The following is a 17801-nucleotide window of genomic DNA, read 5'->3' as shown; positions in this document are numbered from 1 at the left end:
CGCAGTGCGTTGGACAACTGAATAAATCGTACACCAGGCGTCTTTTGTTGTTACGTGTTACAGCCATGCACTTCAAGCAAAAGTGATCATATTCAACAACTGTCAAATAGAGTACTATTTTAAATGAAATGGTTTTTAACAGTGTTTAACAGTTGTGTGACACAGTGTCAAGTTTCAGTACATATTCAGTTTCTATTTAGAGTACCACTCATGCTTGAAGTGCGTTGGTTACAGCAATATAAATGACACTTTGCTAATAAGAAAGATAAATTTATGTTGCTTACTCTGATGGCATTTTGAAGGCTGATGGCATCAGAACACCCTTTGCATTCCTTTGGTTAAGGGTATTAGTTAAATAACAACACATGCAAATGTACACACATGCATATATCAAAGTTTGGAGGCTTGTTGACGTCTGACATGTGAGTGTTGATCCTAGGAGCAGTGCTATGCTTAATCACTTACACGTGTACTTACATACCTTAGGGGCTGTTCACATATGACGTCACACTCGAATGGGGTGAGGGGTGTTACAGCAAAACGTGACTGTTCTAACAAATTTTTTGCGTGACGAGGGGGAGGAGGTGTCGAAAATTAAATAAAATAGCGTGACGTCATTTGTGAACATCCCCTTAGTAAAATGATTATAGTGCAAAAATACATTATTGTATGCTGCCAACCATTGTTTTGCTTTGATGAGTAAAATAGCGTATTGAAGAAATTACAGGAAGCTAATATGCGAAAAATAATGAAGTACAAGATTTTTCATCAATTAAGCAACACTTGAAATGAAAGACGTCACAGATTTGGTGATAAAAATGACAATGTGCTTCCCATCTCTATGAATAATTTCCATTTCAAGTTCAACGGAATAATTAACACGTCCTACAAACTCATTAAATTTCAACAGATTTTTTTCTCATGTTTTTTCCACTTACAACCAAACACATGTTCTATAATACCGACCTCAAGAGAGTCTGAAACGAATTTAAATTTTAAGACAAATAACAAGCGGTTATGCGTAACACACTTACTCGAGTGCGGCATGTTCTGGATGGACCCCCAACTGCATTTGTTGCGTCTTTGAAAAAAAATATTTTGAAATAAATGGAAATTCTTATTGGAGATTATTAAACTGCAAACTATATTTATCCAGGCCAAACAAAACAAAGATAACACACAACAGCAGTCGTCTTGTCACAGTCGTTTGTTGTGTTAGTACGGTTAGTACACGCTTAGTAATGTGTAATGATTAATGTGCGACATTGAAGCAAGAAAAATTGACTTTGTGAACACGGAAAAACGAGAAAAAAAAATTAAAATGAATTCGAAAGACAATAAATACTTGGTGACCGATGCCAAAGTGATCAGTAAAAGTACAGCTCAAGCCACTAATGTGAACAAATATCCATTGAGTTCTGTGTCGAAGACGGTAAACGGTTCCAGTTCGACAAAAGACGCAAGACAAACATTTTTTTCATCATCGACGTCGTCGTCGTCCAGTACAAAATATAAAGAGAGCAGCCAGAAAAGCTACACAACAACCACATCGAAAGTAACATCATCAGCATGGACGACAAGTGCAGCAGTTGCAGCCGAATCCAAAACGTTCCTCAAAAGCACGACACCTACGTCGAAGTATCCACCGGTTGAGAACAAATACAACTCCTACTCGTCAATCAATAAAGACGCATCACTGACACCGGCCAATTCCATATTTTATTCGTTCGACAAAGTGGGACAACGTCCGTTCGGTGGCGATGTACCGTCGAGTAAATATGTCAGTCCTTACCGAGGACAACCTACACAGTTAAGCCCATATACGGCTAAGTCATCGTCAGAGACCGCTAAGTGGACAGAGGTTAAAACGAATCCAGCGTTGTATAAGAAACCGACTGCTACAATCAATTCCATTCAAAAACCATTAGGATCGTTACTTTTAACAACAGCAGCTGGTGCAGCTATTTTGAAAAACGAAAGAGAACCTCAAATCAAAGCGAACAACAATATTACAGTAACCCACTCATATGCACAGCCTTCGCTTGTGCAACCTTCACAGACTACATCTTCGACAAAGAGGTAAAACAACCTGTAGATCGCCGAGATTCGACGTTCTAATATTTTTTCTATTTTTTTCTAACTCAGTTCCTACGCCTCCATATTGAGCAAAGCGAAGAAAGGATATTTGGTGATCTACAATCAGGAAGAGTTCAAAGACAAAACGATGAACCGACAGGGAAGCAGACGTGATGAGGAAGCACTGTGTCGTACATTTTACAACTATGGAATGGATCCGAATGTTGAGCGTAATCTAAAGTACAGTGATTTTCAAAGTCGCGTGTTGAAATGTTAGTTTTGGGACGATAGACTCCAGCAACTTAGGCGAGACCCTCAAAGTTTGTTCTTTTGTTTCAGTGAGCAAAAAGGATTTTAAGAATTACGGTGTGTTCGTGGCCGTTTTTCTATCCCACGGCGACAAAGACGAAATTGTATATTCCTATGACAAACCATTCAACATCAATCACAGCTTCATTCATCCAATTGCACGCAATCCTACACTAAATGGCAAACCGAAAATTTTCATCATCGCTGCATGCAGAGGCGATCAGAGAAACGTACACCCGGAGGAGAAAATCTACGAAACGGATAGTGTTCCGTTTTACGATGAAGGGAAAAAACCGTACATGTCCGAGCTGTTAAAGTGTTACAGTACGTACGAAGGTACGTTGTGTATATAAGTGCTTTGTAATGTGGAAGATGTGCCTTTGTTTGGTAAACTAGAAATTAACGCGATTGTTCTGTTGTTCATAGGATATGTGTCATATCGTGATCCCACTAGAGGAACGGTTTTCATTCAAACACTGTGCGATGTTTTGGGCAAACAAGGAGACAAGTTATCGATTGAGGATGTTTTGAAAGAAGTGAATAAAACACTGACCGACGGACCTCATACGTAAGTGCAACTGATGGTGTTGTTGACCATTACGAAATAATGTTTGAATTCTTTTATATTTCAGAAACAAACAAGTACCGACTGTCGTGTCTACGATGTCCGAACATTTTTTCTTCGGAGATTTAAAGAAAAAGTAGCGATGCCAATAAAGGGACGAAGGGACAATTATCTATTCAGATTTGTCGATTTTTTACAATGCATTTTTCGTATGCATAACATGGAGAAATTTGTGAACTATTTTTTTTGTCTTTTTGTGCTTATCAGAATTTTTACTTGATGTGCAACGGTTGTCTCGATCAGTGAAAAACACTTACAAGAGTGAAAGTGACGCACGTCCCTGAACAACTGAACGTTGAAAGAACAACTGATATCGTTGCATGTGACGCATTTTGCACTACAAAGGGGCCATGATTCGGCTTTTTTCCGTTTGTCCATTCTTTCAGTACGCATTTTTCCCTATTTTAACAATTTTCTTAACAGTGCTATCCTCAACATCTGCCACTTGTGACGCAAATTTTTTTCTAGAATTTTTTCGGTCAAATTTTTGCTGTTACAGAATGCGTCACCTACAACGATATTTCAATTTCAATTTCAATTTGGTTTATTAATACAGAACAAAAAGGATCACTCCTTATACAAATGCTCACAGATAATTTAAATCAGCAATTTATACAAAAAATACAAAGAAAAGAAGTAAATTAATTAAACAAACGAACTAATAAAGTACAAGAGCCTCAATCATCGAAAAATAAAATAAAATAATAAAGCGAAAGAAGAAAGATAAATAAATAAAGCGAAAAATATTACGAAAACGATGGACTGTACGTACGCAGGAACGACTAAAAGACAACATATGAATTCCACAACAAAACAGTTATATCAGTTGTTTTCGAAGTATGCACAGCGACTTGCGTCACTTTTACTATTTTGAGTATTTTTAACTGATATCAGCTGTTATCACAGGGACTTTTGTCACTTTTTACAAAGTTCTTCCAAAAAGTGTTTTCTCTATGTTTCAGAAGGTCCTCTATCCGAATATGCAATAAAAATAATTTTGACAGCGAAAATCGCGAAATTCCGCGAACACACTTTTTACTAAAAAGTCAACAAACTGATTTTTCTTGTGAAATACATTGAGTGTGGTATCGTTATAAAGGTATGACGTCTGACTATAAGTTAAATCTTAAATCCGATCAAAATATTTCCACTCACTGAACTTTAGTGACAAAACGGTTTCAGAAGGATGAAAGAATGGGGAAGGAACCGAGGGGTGACTCACTTCTAGATTAAATGGATTAAATGGAATAAAAATTGGATTAAATGGATTAAATAGGAAAAAACTTAATTTTACCAAATACTTTAAAAGTCTTAAAAATGGTTGATTTTGATTAAATGACGTACTACAACTCATACTACAACGTTAAAAAGCGTAAAATTCCACTTTTAGAAGTTTTTGGTGTAAAGTGGAATAAATGGATTAAATGGATTTAATAAATTTAATACCATTTTTAACAAAAAAAAAATTCTATACCTCACGAGTACTTAAACGCCCTGGAGATCGTGCAGATCTAATTTTCGTAATTAGTTTACAAATTTTTTAGGTGGGTAGCCTAGTTATTTCGGTAAAACTAAAAATTTTTTTTTGGATTAAATGGATTAAATGGAAGTGAGTCACCCCTCGGAAGGAACCCTACCGATTTTATTGAATGCTGTTCTGAGATAAGTCCCTGAATCGATGTGCATTCTTAGTTTTGGGTGCATTTCGGAAAAATTTCTTTTTTGTTGAGGGGTGTGTGCACTATAGCTTTTCCTTTAATTAGTGTAATTAGTTTGTAATTAGTAATGAAAGTTTCGAGCGAAATAAGCGAATGACATGCTACGGAGGAAAACTCAACGAGGTGGCATGGTTAAAAATGGCATGTCGACCATTTCGTTGAAAGAGTCTCGAATAGCAAGCTAACAACCGATGCTTGCTTGTAGCTTGGAGCATAAATAACTATTTTCTTACATCACTGCAATCAATTTCTGTGCGGCACATATAACTTTAACCTTTGTGGTTATCAGACTGATTTCGTTTTGGTCCTCAGCATCTCAGCATATTGGTATGCTGAGAATATTATTTTAAGTTAGTTGTAATTCTATTTGGGATGGGAGAAGTTCTTCAATTTACAAATCAAAATGAAATTCAAATTGTATTGTGTGGTGATAGTACTGGCAATTTCTTGCCTTAACGCAACTGCGAACGTTGACGATGATGAGACGAATGGCTGCCTGGAGCGCTACCTGATGCAGAAGGGAAAATTGCCTAGTCATTATCCTGCAAAACAATCAGCATCAATCACCGTCTGCCATTTAGTCACGACCTCCATTTTATCAGATTTAACGGAACTTTTTGATTCATGCACAAACAGTTACAAAAATCAAAAATTTCAAGAATGTTTAAAAAGAGAATTTCGAAATGAACAACTGGTGGATTTAATAATTAAGTTTAAAGTCATTCAAGAAAGCCAGTTAAGTGAAAGTGAACAGGAAATTCAAAAAAATGAGACCAGAAATGAAACCGTACAAAGCTTTGCAAAAATTTCCGTACAATGTGAAACAAAAGAGAATGAATTCGTCGAACAATTAGGATTAAAAAATGAGACCGCTATGAGAATTGGTTATTGCTTCGCAAAATATGCAGCTGACAACGAGCTGTTACCATTAAAAAACGTTAATCTGAATCCAAATGGCATTGTAACCGCAAATATTGACTGTGAAGCCATTGTTAGAGAAGAAAAGCTGGAGCGAGAGAAAGTTTTGTACCTCGTAAACGGAAGAACACAGGACAATTGTGTCTTGAAAGCTTACGAAGAACGCAATGCTTACAATATGACAATTATACTAGACGTTTTGGAATACATTGAATTGTCAAAGGAAACTGAAGCTATAGAAACGGATAAGGCGGAAAAAAGACTTGTAGATTTTGTTGCAGATTTTATCATGTGCAGTAATATAGATGGAAGGAATAAACTTTTTCCATCGTTAAATGGAAATATTGTAACGAATAGTACACACGAGCAATAAATCTGCGAATTTATTTAAACCCAAATATGACGTTGTAATTCGAGTAAAAGAAAAATTTAAATGACCCGTCCATTGTTCAAATCACAAATCGTCCAAAGCGATTTGTAGTATAGATTCTTTGACATCAGCATATCAGCTACGAAAACCTGTCCCATTTCCTTCGTTTGAACGTCTCAAAAAATCATCCTAATTCATTGGGAAATATAAAATATGAAACATGGACTAGGATTGCTAAGACATTTTGTTGGAGACGTAACAGTTTCTATTATAGAACAAGTCAGTAATCTTACGTGTGCCTATAAGAAAATTCTAAATTTCATATTCAATAATAAACGGGTCCTTTCTCAAATCAACATCAAATTGTGTTTCCAACCTTTAACATATTTTTGATATTAGGATCCCATTTCGTGTGTCTGTAATTAAAAAAAAAAATTGTCGCTATTTTCCAATTCATTTCCGGTTTTCATTCCCTGGTTAGATACCCTCTTTCGATTTAGCATAAGCATCTACTAGTCTCTTATATATCTTACTCGCTGCTCATGATCAAAACACTGTGGTAAACTCAAAAGGAGATACATCCGAAGCAGCTAAAGCTGCTTAACCATCCTCCTAGGTTTTCTTTATGGGACAGATAAATGGCTTTAGAAAACTTTTATTCAGACTACAGATATTCCTGTATTACTCACTCAGTGCAAAAACTGCAGTCTGTATAATCTGTTGGAATCAAAGATTGACTTTGAACATTTATTCAAAATTAATACTCCTATATAATCTAATTTTTGTATAGGACCTTTAATGATTCTACATAATAACAAAATTCATCCCGACGACGATCATCTCGGTAGGTGAATTATTTGTATTAGAATAAGCAATAATTATCATCAGATGTGTCACTCGCGTATCTTTCGTTGGATAATCTCTCCATAATTTACACCTCTAACGAAAATGGACAAAGAATTACAAAGATCATAGCTCTTTCTTCGGAAGAAGTTCTACACTAATAGCCGAAGCCTATTTAAATTTTCAATGAATAACGGGAAACGTTTATTTAGTAATCATTTATTTAAGATCCGTTCGAAAGTAGCAAAAGATTTTTAAAGGCGTAAATTAAATAAATTCGGTGAAACCGTTTCACTGTAACAATTTGTAAAAGGATGAATTCACTTTTCCCAAAGAAAAAAACAATCACAATCGTCACGTGACAATAATCCCACGACATCGATGTTCGGCAAATTAGCGAAAAAAATGATATTTTTTACATATCAAAGTTTGCAACGTTCGATGTTCGTTCGTTGTTACTGCAACTTAAATTTATTGATTCAATGACAAAATATAACAATCAGTTTCCCTTTGCACGTGAAGTTACGAACATGAACTTTTAAAAATTTTAGCGCTCACAAAAAAGCGTACCATTTTTGAAACCTTTTGATCTAGTACGTTTAGCAATACCATTTTGACGCTTATCAATCAGAAACATTGTTGATGTTTACAAGCTACAAAATGGTTCTTTGATGCAATTGGAATTTTGTAAAGTTTGAAACGAAACTCGAATATTTTAATATAAATGTTTAGTGTTTGATGACCAAATTTTGTACTATTGATAGCCTTATCTTTTCGCAGGTAATTTAATTCATAAACATGCACTGATTCAAATGTTTATTTTCGAAAAATTGTTTTAGGAAAATGATCCAGCATCAACTGCTTACATTAGATAAGATTATTGCCGGTCCGAACTTTAGAAAACAGTTTCCTTTTTATCGAATCGATGCGTTATGATGTGTCTGCGTAAACACGAAATTTAAGCGACACAAAGATCTCAACTCCAAAATGACATTTTGATGCCGCCCCTCCAGGCTCTTGGAACATCGTGTGACTCAAAATCTTAAATCGGTTTGCAGATCTCATGCATAAAAATTTTGTTCTAGGACACCCCTCAACTTTCATTTTTGAACATTTGTTCCGAAGAGACCAAAGCTCTACGACGCCATCTTGTGGGCGTACCAACATCAAAGTTGGTCCCCTTTTTTGGCACTTTCTTTCACTTTTCTCGGAAACTAAACCATGGAATTTATTGATATGCACCTTAATCGATAGGTATTTTCAGTGGCTATCTACGATTTCAGTTTCATCTAATCCTATAGACACGTTTTCGAGAAAATTGAGAAAAACCACCCAAAAAACCACTTTTTGGTAATTTGCGGTGGCTCACATGCATGTGGCCGCTCTCAAATGTTTTTATTCGGAAGCGCCGACCTCGAAAACCCTTTAGACACAAATTTCACGCCAATCCATTAATTTTACGCGAAATGGCAGCCAGTTTTCGTTTCAAAAATTCCGACTTTGAAGCCACCTAGCGGCCAAGCGACGCATAAAAAAATTTTGTGACCCACATTTCCTGAATCAGCATCAAAAGCTCTACCGAAATCAACCGTAAAATCATTAGGTCCGAGGTACGGCCTCAGTCCTAACCCAGGTCCGAACTCGACTTTTTCCCATCTCGCCACCCTAAGAAACGCTCCTATCTACTTTTTAGATTTTTAGAAAGTACGATGCCCTGCGGGCATCGTGTAATAGATGCCGGGACAGTTATGAATTAAGGCGCAGCGCTGCGCGCTGCGCTTGCAATGAATTTGGATTATAAACCACGTCGAATAAGTCAACGCCTTGACTTTTACGTGAAATATATTTTCCTCTACTAGGGAGGGAAAATGGACTTTCCGTCCCTAGGTAAAAGTCTTTCACTCCTTCGTAAAGCAAAACATTATACTACACTCGGGAAATAATTTGATATTTCGTATCACGATGAGTAAAAGTACCTCGGGCTAAAGCCATCGGACACTTCTACTCATCTGGATACGAAATGTCAAATTTAATATATAATGCAACAGCTCGGAGAGGAAGTTTGGGTTTATCTTTGCATCGACACATAAAAAATGATATGTACTGCACCTATGTCCAAATGTTTATTTTGACGAGTTAGATTATTTATTTTATCTACCTAGGTAAAATAATAGCAGTGAAAAAGTGCTATTATTTCGCCGTCTGTAGATAAAATAGCGTATTCACCTCTGTCCACATGTTTATTTAGACACTTGGGGAGTTATTGCATGAGCCGAAGGTGAGTAATCTACTATTATTTATTTATTTATTTATCAACGGCTTTGGAGCTAACTGATAACAGAAGAAAAAACATAGAAGGTATTGTTCAGTTCACGTCATTAAATTCAATCATATCGAAGCCCACGGTCACGTGGCCAACAAGTGCATAATATTTATTATGCAATTCAGTGATGATATTTGTAACTTACGCCGCCTGTGATCAATGTCGTATGCCACGTGTTCATAGAGTCACACTAAGATTATCTTCGGTATTTATTCGATTTTCTTCATTGCATAAAACGTTGTATGCAACACGAATCGTTTGCTGGTATATTATCGCACACGACGTCTTGCCAACCTCGGCTTCGCCTCGGATTGGCAATCTGACATCTAGTGCGATAATATACCTCCACTCCATATGATTCTTGTTACATAAATAACTATTACTGCACAATATTTGCTCAATTTTTGTCTCATATGAGTGACACACACACATTTTTGACCACCATGATGCGCAATATTGAATTTAACGACTATTATTACGCATTATTCTAACCATTGGGTTATCAAATTGGTCTGGAATATGATTCTTGTAATCGTAATAATCGAAATGAATAAAAAATTCTGGGTATTGATAGTAGCAGCTACATATTTCTGAAATTATATTGATACTCTCAAATGACGATAATGCTTGTTTAGGGCAGATTATTATTATTATTATTCTTTTATTAAAAACTCATTGGTTACAGATTTTTTTGCAACTTAGACACAATTTTAAGTGGTCAGCTAGTTTCAAGCTTTTCAAACTTTGAAATAAAATAAAATAATTTATTTATTTGGTTACAATATGATATAAATGTCGATTAAAGATGAAATAGAAACTAGGCCGAAGAAAATTTTCAAAAAACTTCGAATAAATTAGGGCAGATATCTAGTCTCGGTCAGTAGTAATGGTAAGTAGTCTTAATAACGAATCCACCTTAGTTATGGGTGAGTATTCTTCTTTTTGAAGAACGCACGTACTGTTTTTGGAAGCCTATTGGAATCGATCAGTGAATGTTGATGTACATACGCTGTAGTGTAGTATTTAAGGACTAAAAAAAGGTCGGACGTTTACACCTTCGGAATTCGCGATTTGATGATTGAAAGTTGTTCAGGGATCGAAAATAAGACATCCTGGGGAGGAAGCCAAAAATTTCCTCTCCGCCCCGCGCCTCGGGGCCTCATTGAATGTCATTTGCAGAGTCTTTTTCTACGATTTATGGAAGACGTTCGTCTGATGATAAAATTCTCCTAGATCACGCAAATGATCGGTGAAAGTTCAAACTTTATTTAGCGATTTAAGTTTTTCCAGAATGTTCACTTTTCCGACACATTTTCACAATTTTCCTTAAAATCACCTAAAATTAGGCGAAAAATTAGAGTTTAAAGTTTAATAACTCGCGCAACACATTTCATAGAGAAACATTTTGTTAAAGTGAGATGTTCTCTGTTCAATTCTACGCACCATCCTCGTTTTCTTTTTGTGTGTGTCATCGGGTGGTATTTGGCCCAATTTTCCCCACACCTGTCAAATATAAAAAAAAAACTTTCTGTTGTATGACAGTCACAGATAGATAGTTGGTTTCAATGTGTAAGTTATAGAGCTTTGTGAGTAGAATATTTTGGGAGTCCAACCAAATGGCTGACAGCCGCCATCTTGTGCACAAACAACACTCTCTTCACTCTGCAGTGAAATCCTGTACTGTAAATTAATACCTTTAACCTTTTCGTTATCAGACTGATTTGGTTTTGTTCTCAGCGTATTGGTATGCTGAGAATATTATTTCAAGTTAGTTGTGATTCTGTTTGCAATAGGAGAAGTTGTTTAATTTATAAATGAAAATGAAATTCAAATTTTATTGTGTGGTGATAGTACTGGCAATTTTTTGTCTCAAAGCAATTGCGAACGTTTACGATGGTGAGACGAATGGCTGCCTGGAGCGCTACCTAATGCAGAAGGGAAAGTTGCCTAGTGATTATCCTGCAAGACAATCAGCATCAATTGCCGTCTGCCATTTAGTCACGACCTCCATGTTATCAGATATAACGGCCCGTTTTGAGTTGCATCACAAAGAGACCAGCAGTGAAAGCAAAGCAGAGTGTCATAAAAGAGAATTCCGAAATGAAGAAATTGCGGATTTGTATATTAAGTTAAGAGTCACTAATGAGAGTCTTTTACCGGTAAATGAACAGAAAATTCAAATAACTGAAACCCTATACGATTTAGGACAAAAATTTGCTAAAATGGAATTACGATGTAATACATACCAGAATAAGTTCAACGAACAATTCGGACTAAAAAATGAAACCGCTATGGAACTAAATTATTGCTACGCAAAATATGCAGCCGAAAACGAGTTGCTACCATTAAACAACATTAACTTGAATCCAAATGACATTGTAATCACAAATATTGATTGCGAAGCCATTATTGTTAAGGAAAGATTAAGGCGAGAGAACAATTTACGCAAAACTTTGTCAGAAAACGGAGCACAGATAGGTACAGTCGATTGTACTTTGAACGTTGACAAAGAGAAGGGTATTTTCAATACGGAAATAGTTGTGAAAGTCTTGACATACGTTGAACTTCCAAAGGAAACCAAAGATATAGAATCGGAGAAAGCTGAGAAAAAGTTTGCAGATGCTGTTGCTAATATGAGGACGTGTATTAGTGGCATTTAGAGTTATGAAGTGTAACGTCATGGTTTTTGGGCAAATAGAGTTATAAAGTGTAACCATATTTGGAAATAAATACTAATTTTTGTTTCTTTCAATCTAAAACTATTATAATATAAAAATATTTAAACACCCTCTATGTCGTCTTTGATCTTGATGTCGTACATTCGAATAGGACACTGTGGTCTTTCCAGATCGTCATTTTATTAGATACGCGGGAACACACCATTTCTGATGATTTTACATGTAAAATATGTATCTGCGTGGCCTCCCCACAGTTTACAGCCTTGGTCTGCTCCAAGGCCATACGAATTGTCAAATTACTGTCAAATTTCATTGTCCTGAAATTTCGACGACATGAGTATCGGTGACTTCCTGAAGAAACGGTGACTTACTGAAAAAACAACGAGAAGAAATGGCGACTTCCTGAAGAAACGACGAGAAGAACCGGCCACTATAGTCGCCGTTTCTTCTCGTCGAATCTTCAGGAAGTTATCGTTTCTTCAGGAAGTCACCATTTCTATAGGATGTCACCGTTTCTTTAGGATGTCACCGTTTCTTTAGGAAGTCACCGTTTCTTCTCACCGTTTCATCAGAAAATCTGAAGAGCCGTCATTACATGTCACCATTTTTTCAGAAAGTCACCGTTTCTTCGAAACCGTCGACTTCCTGAAGAAACGACGAGAAGAAACAACGACTTTCAGAAGCAACGCATCTCACCGTTCAATCTCTGATTGCAAGCAACTAAAACAAATAAAATAAAAAGCTTTGTATTTTATTTTAAATGAATAAAATCTACGTACAGTGGCTTATTCTTGATTTGAGATGAATTTCGATTTCAAGAAATTCTTCAGTTGACAATCTCAACTCAAGATTACTAATTCAGCTGACATTGAGATCCCAAATCAACTCTAATTTTCGTCTCGCCGTAAAGGCGTTTTGTTGGTTCCTATGGAATTCATCCTTTTACGAAATGTAACGTAAAGGAGTTTAGTTCATCACTACAGAATTCATCTTTTTACAACATGAAAACCAATTTTCATTGCACATAAAAAGCGTTTTAACACGCCGAGTGATCCGGCCCATTGCCCCGGAGCGAAGCGAAGGGCCGCAATGCGAGCCGGGCGCCGGAACGGTGTCGGTAACTTAGGAGTTAATTTTTTTTCTCTCGCATCGTGTCATAATTAGTCTGTGTCATTTTTAGGTCTTTTTTCCATAGGAAAAAAAGACCTATTGTGGGCACTTCATCTGTCCGTCCGTCCGTCCGTCCGTCTGTCCGTCCGTCCGTCTGTCCGTCCGTCCGTCCGTCTGTCCGTCCGTCCGTCCGTCCGTCCGTCTGTCCGTCCGTCCGTCTGTGTCACAAATAAAATGTGATTGATAAAAGTTCAAATTGCAATGCTACTATGAACAAACCAACACCAGGCAAATCAATTATTATTTGTTATCTGGTAACCAATCGCTCATAGCAGACATTGCAATTTGAAAGTTTGGTAGTTGTTGGTAGTTGGACCCCCAAAATATTTAGCAGCAGAGATGTTTACCGTTTGAGAGCTACGCACCGAATGACGAAATTATTCTGCCTGCTTGCCTATTTATAACTCAACAATTTGGTAGTTGACTACCACGTTGGTAAATTGCAATGCTACTATGAGCAAACCAACACCAGGCAAATCAATTATTATTTGTTATCTGGTAACCGATCGTTCATAGCAGACATTGCAATTTGGTAGTTGTTGGTAGTTAGACCCCCAAACTATATAGCAGCAAAGATGTTTCTTACTCGAGAGACGCACACCGACTGACGAAATTATTCGGCCTGCTGGTCTATTTATAAATCGAGTATTTGGTAGTTGACTACCAAAGTGGTAGTTGAATGACTACCAAAGTGGTAGTTGACTGACTACCAAAGTGGTAGTTGACTGACTACCAAAGTGGTAGTTGACTGACTACCAAAGTGGTAGTTGACTGACTACCAAAGTGGTAGTTGACTGACTACCAAAGTGGTAGTTGACTGACTACCAAAGTGGTAGTTGACTGACTTTCGACTTTCTGTATAGAGACGATAGAATTTGCACTTCATGTATAGAGACGATAGAATTTGGTTTTTGGCCTTATGAAGAAACGTTGACTTCCCGAAGAAACGTTGACTTCCCGAAGAAACGTTGACTTCCCGAAGAAACGTTGACTTCCCGAAGAAACGTTGACTTCCCGAAGAAACGTTGACTTCCCGAAGAAACGATGAGAAGAAATGGTAATTTCCTGAAAAAACGATTAGAACCTTCCGTCGCCATTTCTTCAGGAACTTGTTATTTCTTATGAATTCACCGTTTCTTCTCGTCGTTTCTTCAAGAAGTCATCGTTTTCACAGAAAGTCACCGCTTTTTACATAAAACGGCGACATCCTGAAGAGCTGTGACTTTCTGAAGAAACGACGAGAAGAAACGGCGAGTTCCTGAAGAAACGGTGACTTCCTGAAGAAACAGCGACTTCCTGAAGAAACAGCGACTACTCGCCGTTTCTTCAGGAAGTCGTCGAAATTTCAGGACAATTCAAATTTCATCCACAGAGACATAACCTCATCAATATTTGTATGAAAACCGATATCGGTGGGGCTGAACGAACTTTAAATAAAAGTGTAAGTTAACATCCCGGGTTTTTTCATAAGTGAGTTGGGGCAGGGAAGTGCTATTCAAGTAAACAAGTTTTAGCAAAATCCACTGAGATGTTTCTGAGAACCAGCATCAGAGTCAGCCAGGGCTTGTGTGGAATTGATAGAGAGACAAATTCTAAGACTTACAATGTAAAAATTATTGCTCTCGACATTTTCTTCATAGAGCAATAGCAGCTGACAGTCAAAATTTCAGCATGTTGAAAGACTGATATTTCCCACACGAAGTAACTGAGGAAGCCTCTGAATGGTAATCCCAGACTAGTTTGGAAAACCCTTTCGAATAGCAAAACAAATAATTTTGAATCGAAGTTCTCTGTTACATTTTCAGAAATTTTACTTTTAGGCTACTTAGGTAAACTTTTGCCGCTTCTATACTTTTCTGGTAGGATTATTGCATATCAATGTATTGCTCATGTGATAGCCTGGGGTCTTAGCTTTACAACGATATTAAATATGCCATACTTGATCCTGTACAAGAAATGTTGATGAAAGAGATTTGATGAAAGTGAAGTTACAGATAAGTCTGCTATTGTATATAGCTCAATATAGCTGTATATAGATGTCCATATATGGGATACCTGAAACGACCAACACTTCTCTGTTGACAGAAACTCTATTTATACAAGTGTCTAGAAAAGGTGTTCCTTTAACAATTGTTGTCATTAGCATCAGATTTTGTCGCCGTGTTATAAAAAATCAAAATTGTGAATGCAAACGATACCCATGACATGACCGCTTAAATTTCCTTGTGAGCGAAATTTTCAGGTTCAGTATTTATTAGTGTCTACATCATAAGGCTAATGCTGAAAACAAACGAGGCATTCAAAACGTGTTTTGGTCCTTGTTTTCATGACGAAATTGACACAACTGTCAAATAAAGTTGGAAATTTCTCTATCAAAAATTGCGATTGCTGCATCTGCCAATGAAAACTAGGACCAAAACACGTTTTCAATGTCTCGTTTGTTTTCAGCATAATGGAATACAATCTCAATTTTCACTTTGACACAAATTTTTGGCCAACATAATGCGCAATGTCAAGGCACTTCTAGCATGAGTGGTGCTTTAAATACAACAACTGTAAAAAATGTTAAAAATAGTAATCTGTTTAGCAACTGTCGTTAGAAGCACTTTTGCTGGAAGTGCGTTGGCAATATTGATTTTAGCAACTATGATTACGCATTTCTAACCTTTGGGTTATCAAATGACGATAATGCTTGTTTAGCGAAGATCTAGTAAAGTGTAGATGTTTAACGAATGGACTTTAGTTATGGGTGAGTATTCTTCTTTTTGAAGAACGCATGTATTGTTTTGGAGATAGGATTGGAGACAAAACTAAGCATATGAAAATCAATTTTGGAGATAACAGAAATGTCGTATTGAAACAAACTTGAATTCAAAATCACCATTTATTGCAATAAAATACCCAAACCGGATGCTTCGTGCACGCAACTTACCATCATAACGTTCAAAATTTGCAAACTTTAGATGCCAGTTGTATGAAATTCGGTGCAAAGTGATTTATTAGGAAAACGGTGTGTATTGTGATACTCATCGATGTAATATATGGTAGATAATTAATGTCAAAGCAACTTTATGCGGAAAGATCACATGGATGTATGTGTAACGTAACTTACGTTTTGAGAAAGCGCGCGAAATAATGTCATACAAATATTTGAAAATATTTGAAAATAATGGAAATTCTACATTTCTCAATTTCCTTTTTCTCTTCGTTTTGTGTTGTGATTCGTATTTTTTGCACTTGTGTGCTAATAAAATACTCTGCTCTCGATGTAATAAACAACCATTTTTCACTCTGCAATGAATTCCCATACTGTAGCAAATTTATAACTTTAACCTTTGCGTTATCAGACTGATTTGAAACATTTCGACATTGCGTTTTTGTAAGCTGCGAATATTATTTCAAATCAGTTGTAATTCTGTTTGCAATAGGAGAAGTTCCTAAATTTACCAATCAAAATGAAATTAAATTTTTATTGTGTGGCGATAGTAATAGCAATTTCTTGCGCTACCGCAACTGCGGATGTTGACGATGATAAGATGAATGGTTGCTTGGAGCGCTACTTGATGCAAAAGGGAATAATATCTAGTGATTATCCCGCGAGACAACCATCATCAATCGTCGTTTGCCGTTTAACCACGACAGTCTATGTCTCATTTTTAACGCGATTTTTTGAAGTTCTTATAGAAAATCGCATTAAAAACGGTACGGAGTGTTTGAAAAGAGAACTGAAAAATGGAGGAACTTTGGATTTAGTTATTAAGCTGAACCTCATTGAAGAGAGCCAGTTAAGTGAAAACGAACAGAACATTCAAATAAACGAAACCAGAAACGAATTAAGACAAGATTTAACGAAAATTGCCCGACAATGTGACACAAATGAGGATAAATTCATCGAAGTTTTTAATGAACAATTTGGAATCAAAAATGAGACTTTGTCCGCTTTAGAACACAACTATTGCTTCGCAAAATATGCAGCCGACAACGATCTGTTATCATTGAAAAACGTTAACCTGAATCCGAATAACATTGCAACTACAAATATTGACTGCGAAGCTATTATTAGGAAAGAACGACGTAGACAAGAGCACGATGTACGCCAGAAAGCAAAAGCAAAAATGGAAAATTCAGTCAATTGCGTTATGGACAGCTACCAAGGAAATGACGTTTTCAATACGGGAATTGTTATGAGAGTTTTGCAATACGTTGAATTTCCAAAGGAAACCAGAGATGCAGAAACGGAGAAAGCTGCAACAAAACTTGCAGAATTTACGGTCGCTGTCATGGTGTGCGCTTTGACCAATAATTAAATCAAAATTTTGTTTTTTTTGAATATACAAATGAAAATGTTAAGCCGAATGGTACACAATGTAAAGTGATGGTGAGGATATTGAAATATAGTTGGTTTTTTCCCCTATTTGGAACTTATTTCAACCACCAGCGCAAAATAACGCTGATGGGGGACAAGATTATTTTTCGCAATGAAAAACTAACTTTTATAAATTTATTTGTGACATATACTGTTTCGGGCAACCACAATGTGCAACATTTACATTTACCGACTGATAACCCATTATTCTAACCTTTGGGTTATCAAATTGGGGCTGAAATTATTTGAAAAAAACAGTAAAATCGACATGGAATAAAAACAATTCCGAGTATTTTGATAGTAGCAGCTTTTTTCACATTCAACGGTCACATTCACTCACCAAATTTCCGCGCAGAGCCAATTCATGATTAAGGCACTATTTTCTCTGTTTTAGGGGCACTAATT

At 36.5% G+C, this 17801-nt stretch overlaps 2 protein-coding genes across 2 annotated transcripts; both read left to right on the top strand.

The window, feature by feature from the left end:
- The first annotated feature begins 936 nt into the window (after positions 1 to 936).
- On the top strand, positions 937 to 3188 carry LOC119071902 (caspase-3-like). Its single transcript, XM_037177012.1, has 5 exons — positions 937 to 2079; positions 2146 to 2348; positions 2416 to 2721; positions 2812 to 2953; positions 3018 to 3188. The coding sequence occupies exons 1-5, from the start codon at positions 1256 to 1258 to the stop codon at positions 3088 to 3090; spliced, it is 1548 nt and encodes a 515-aa protein (XP_037032907.1). The 5' UTR covers positions 937 to 1255; the 3' UTR covers positions 3091 to 3188.
- A 1886-nt stretch (positions 3189 to 5074) lies between these two features.
- LOC119071944 lies at positions 5075 to 17444 on the top strand. The gene is made up of 2 exons (XM_037177068.1): positions 5075 to 5275; positions 16630 to 17444. Exons 1-2 carry the CDS (start codon positions 5132 to 5134, stop codon positions 17335 to 17337), a joined length of 852 nt encoding a protein of 283 aa, XP_037032963.1. The 5' UTR covers positions 5075 to 5131; the 3' UTR covers positions 17338 to 17444.
- The last annotated feature ends 357 nt before the right edge of the window (positions 17445 to 17801 follow it).

The sequence above is a fragment of the Bradysia coprophila genome (assembly GCF_014529535.1).
Source record: "Bradysia coprophila strain Holo2 chromosome IV unlocalized genomic scaffold, BU_Bcop_v1 contig_5, whole genome shotgun sequence".
Lineage (NCBI taxonomy): Eukaryota > Metazoa > Arthropoda > Insecta > Diptera > Sciaridae > Bradysia > Bradysia coprophila.
This window is presented reverse-complemented; position numbering and strand designations above follow the sequence as displayed.

Excerpts from the sequence above, each read along its gene's own strand:
- LOC119071902 (XM_037177012.1), top strand. The coding sequence starts at position 1,256 with ATGTGCGACATTGAAGCAAGAAAAATTGACTTTGTGAACACGGAAAAA. Across the intron at positions 2,349-2,415 it reads TCAAAGTCGCGTGTTGAAAT|TGAGCAAAAAGGATTTTAAG; the intron begins GTTAGTTTTGGG and ends CTTTTGTTTCAG. Across the intron at positions 2,954-3,017 it reads CTGACCGACGGACCTCATAC|AAACAAACAAGTACCGACTG; the intron begins GTAAGTGCAACT and ends TTTATATTTCAG.
- LOC119071944 (XM_037177068.1), top strand. The coding sequence starts at position 5,132 with ATGAAATTCAAATTGTATTGTGTGGTGATAGTACTGGCAATTTCTTGC. Across the intron at positions 5,276-16,629 it reads TGCCTAGTCATTATCCTGCA|AGACAACCATCATCAATCGT; the intron begins AAACAATCAGCA and ends GATTATCCCGCG.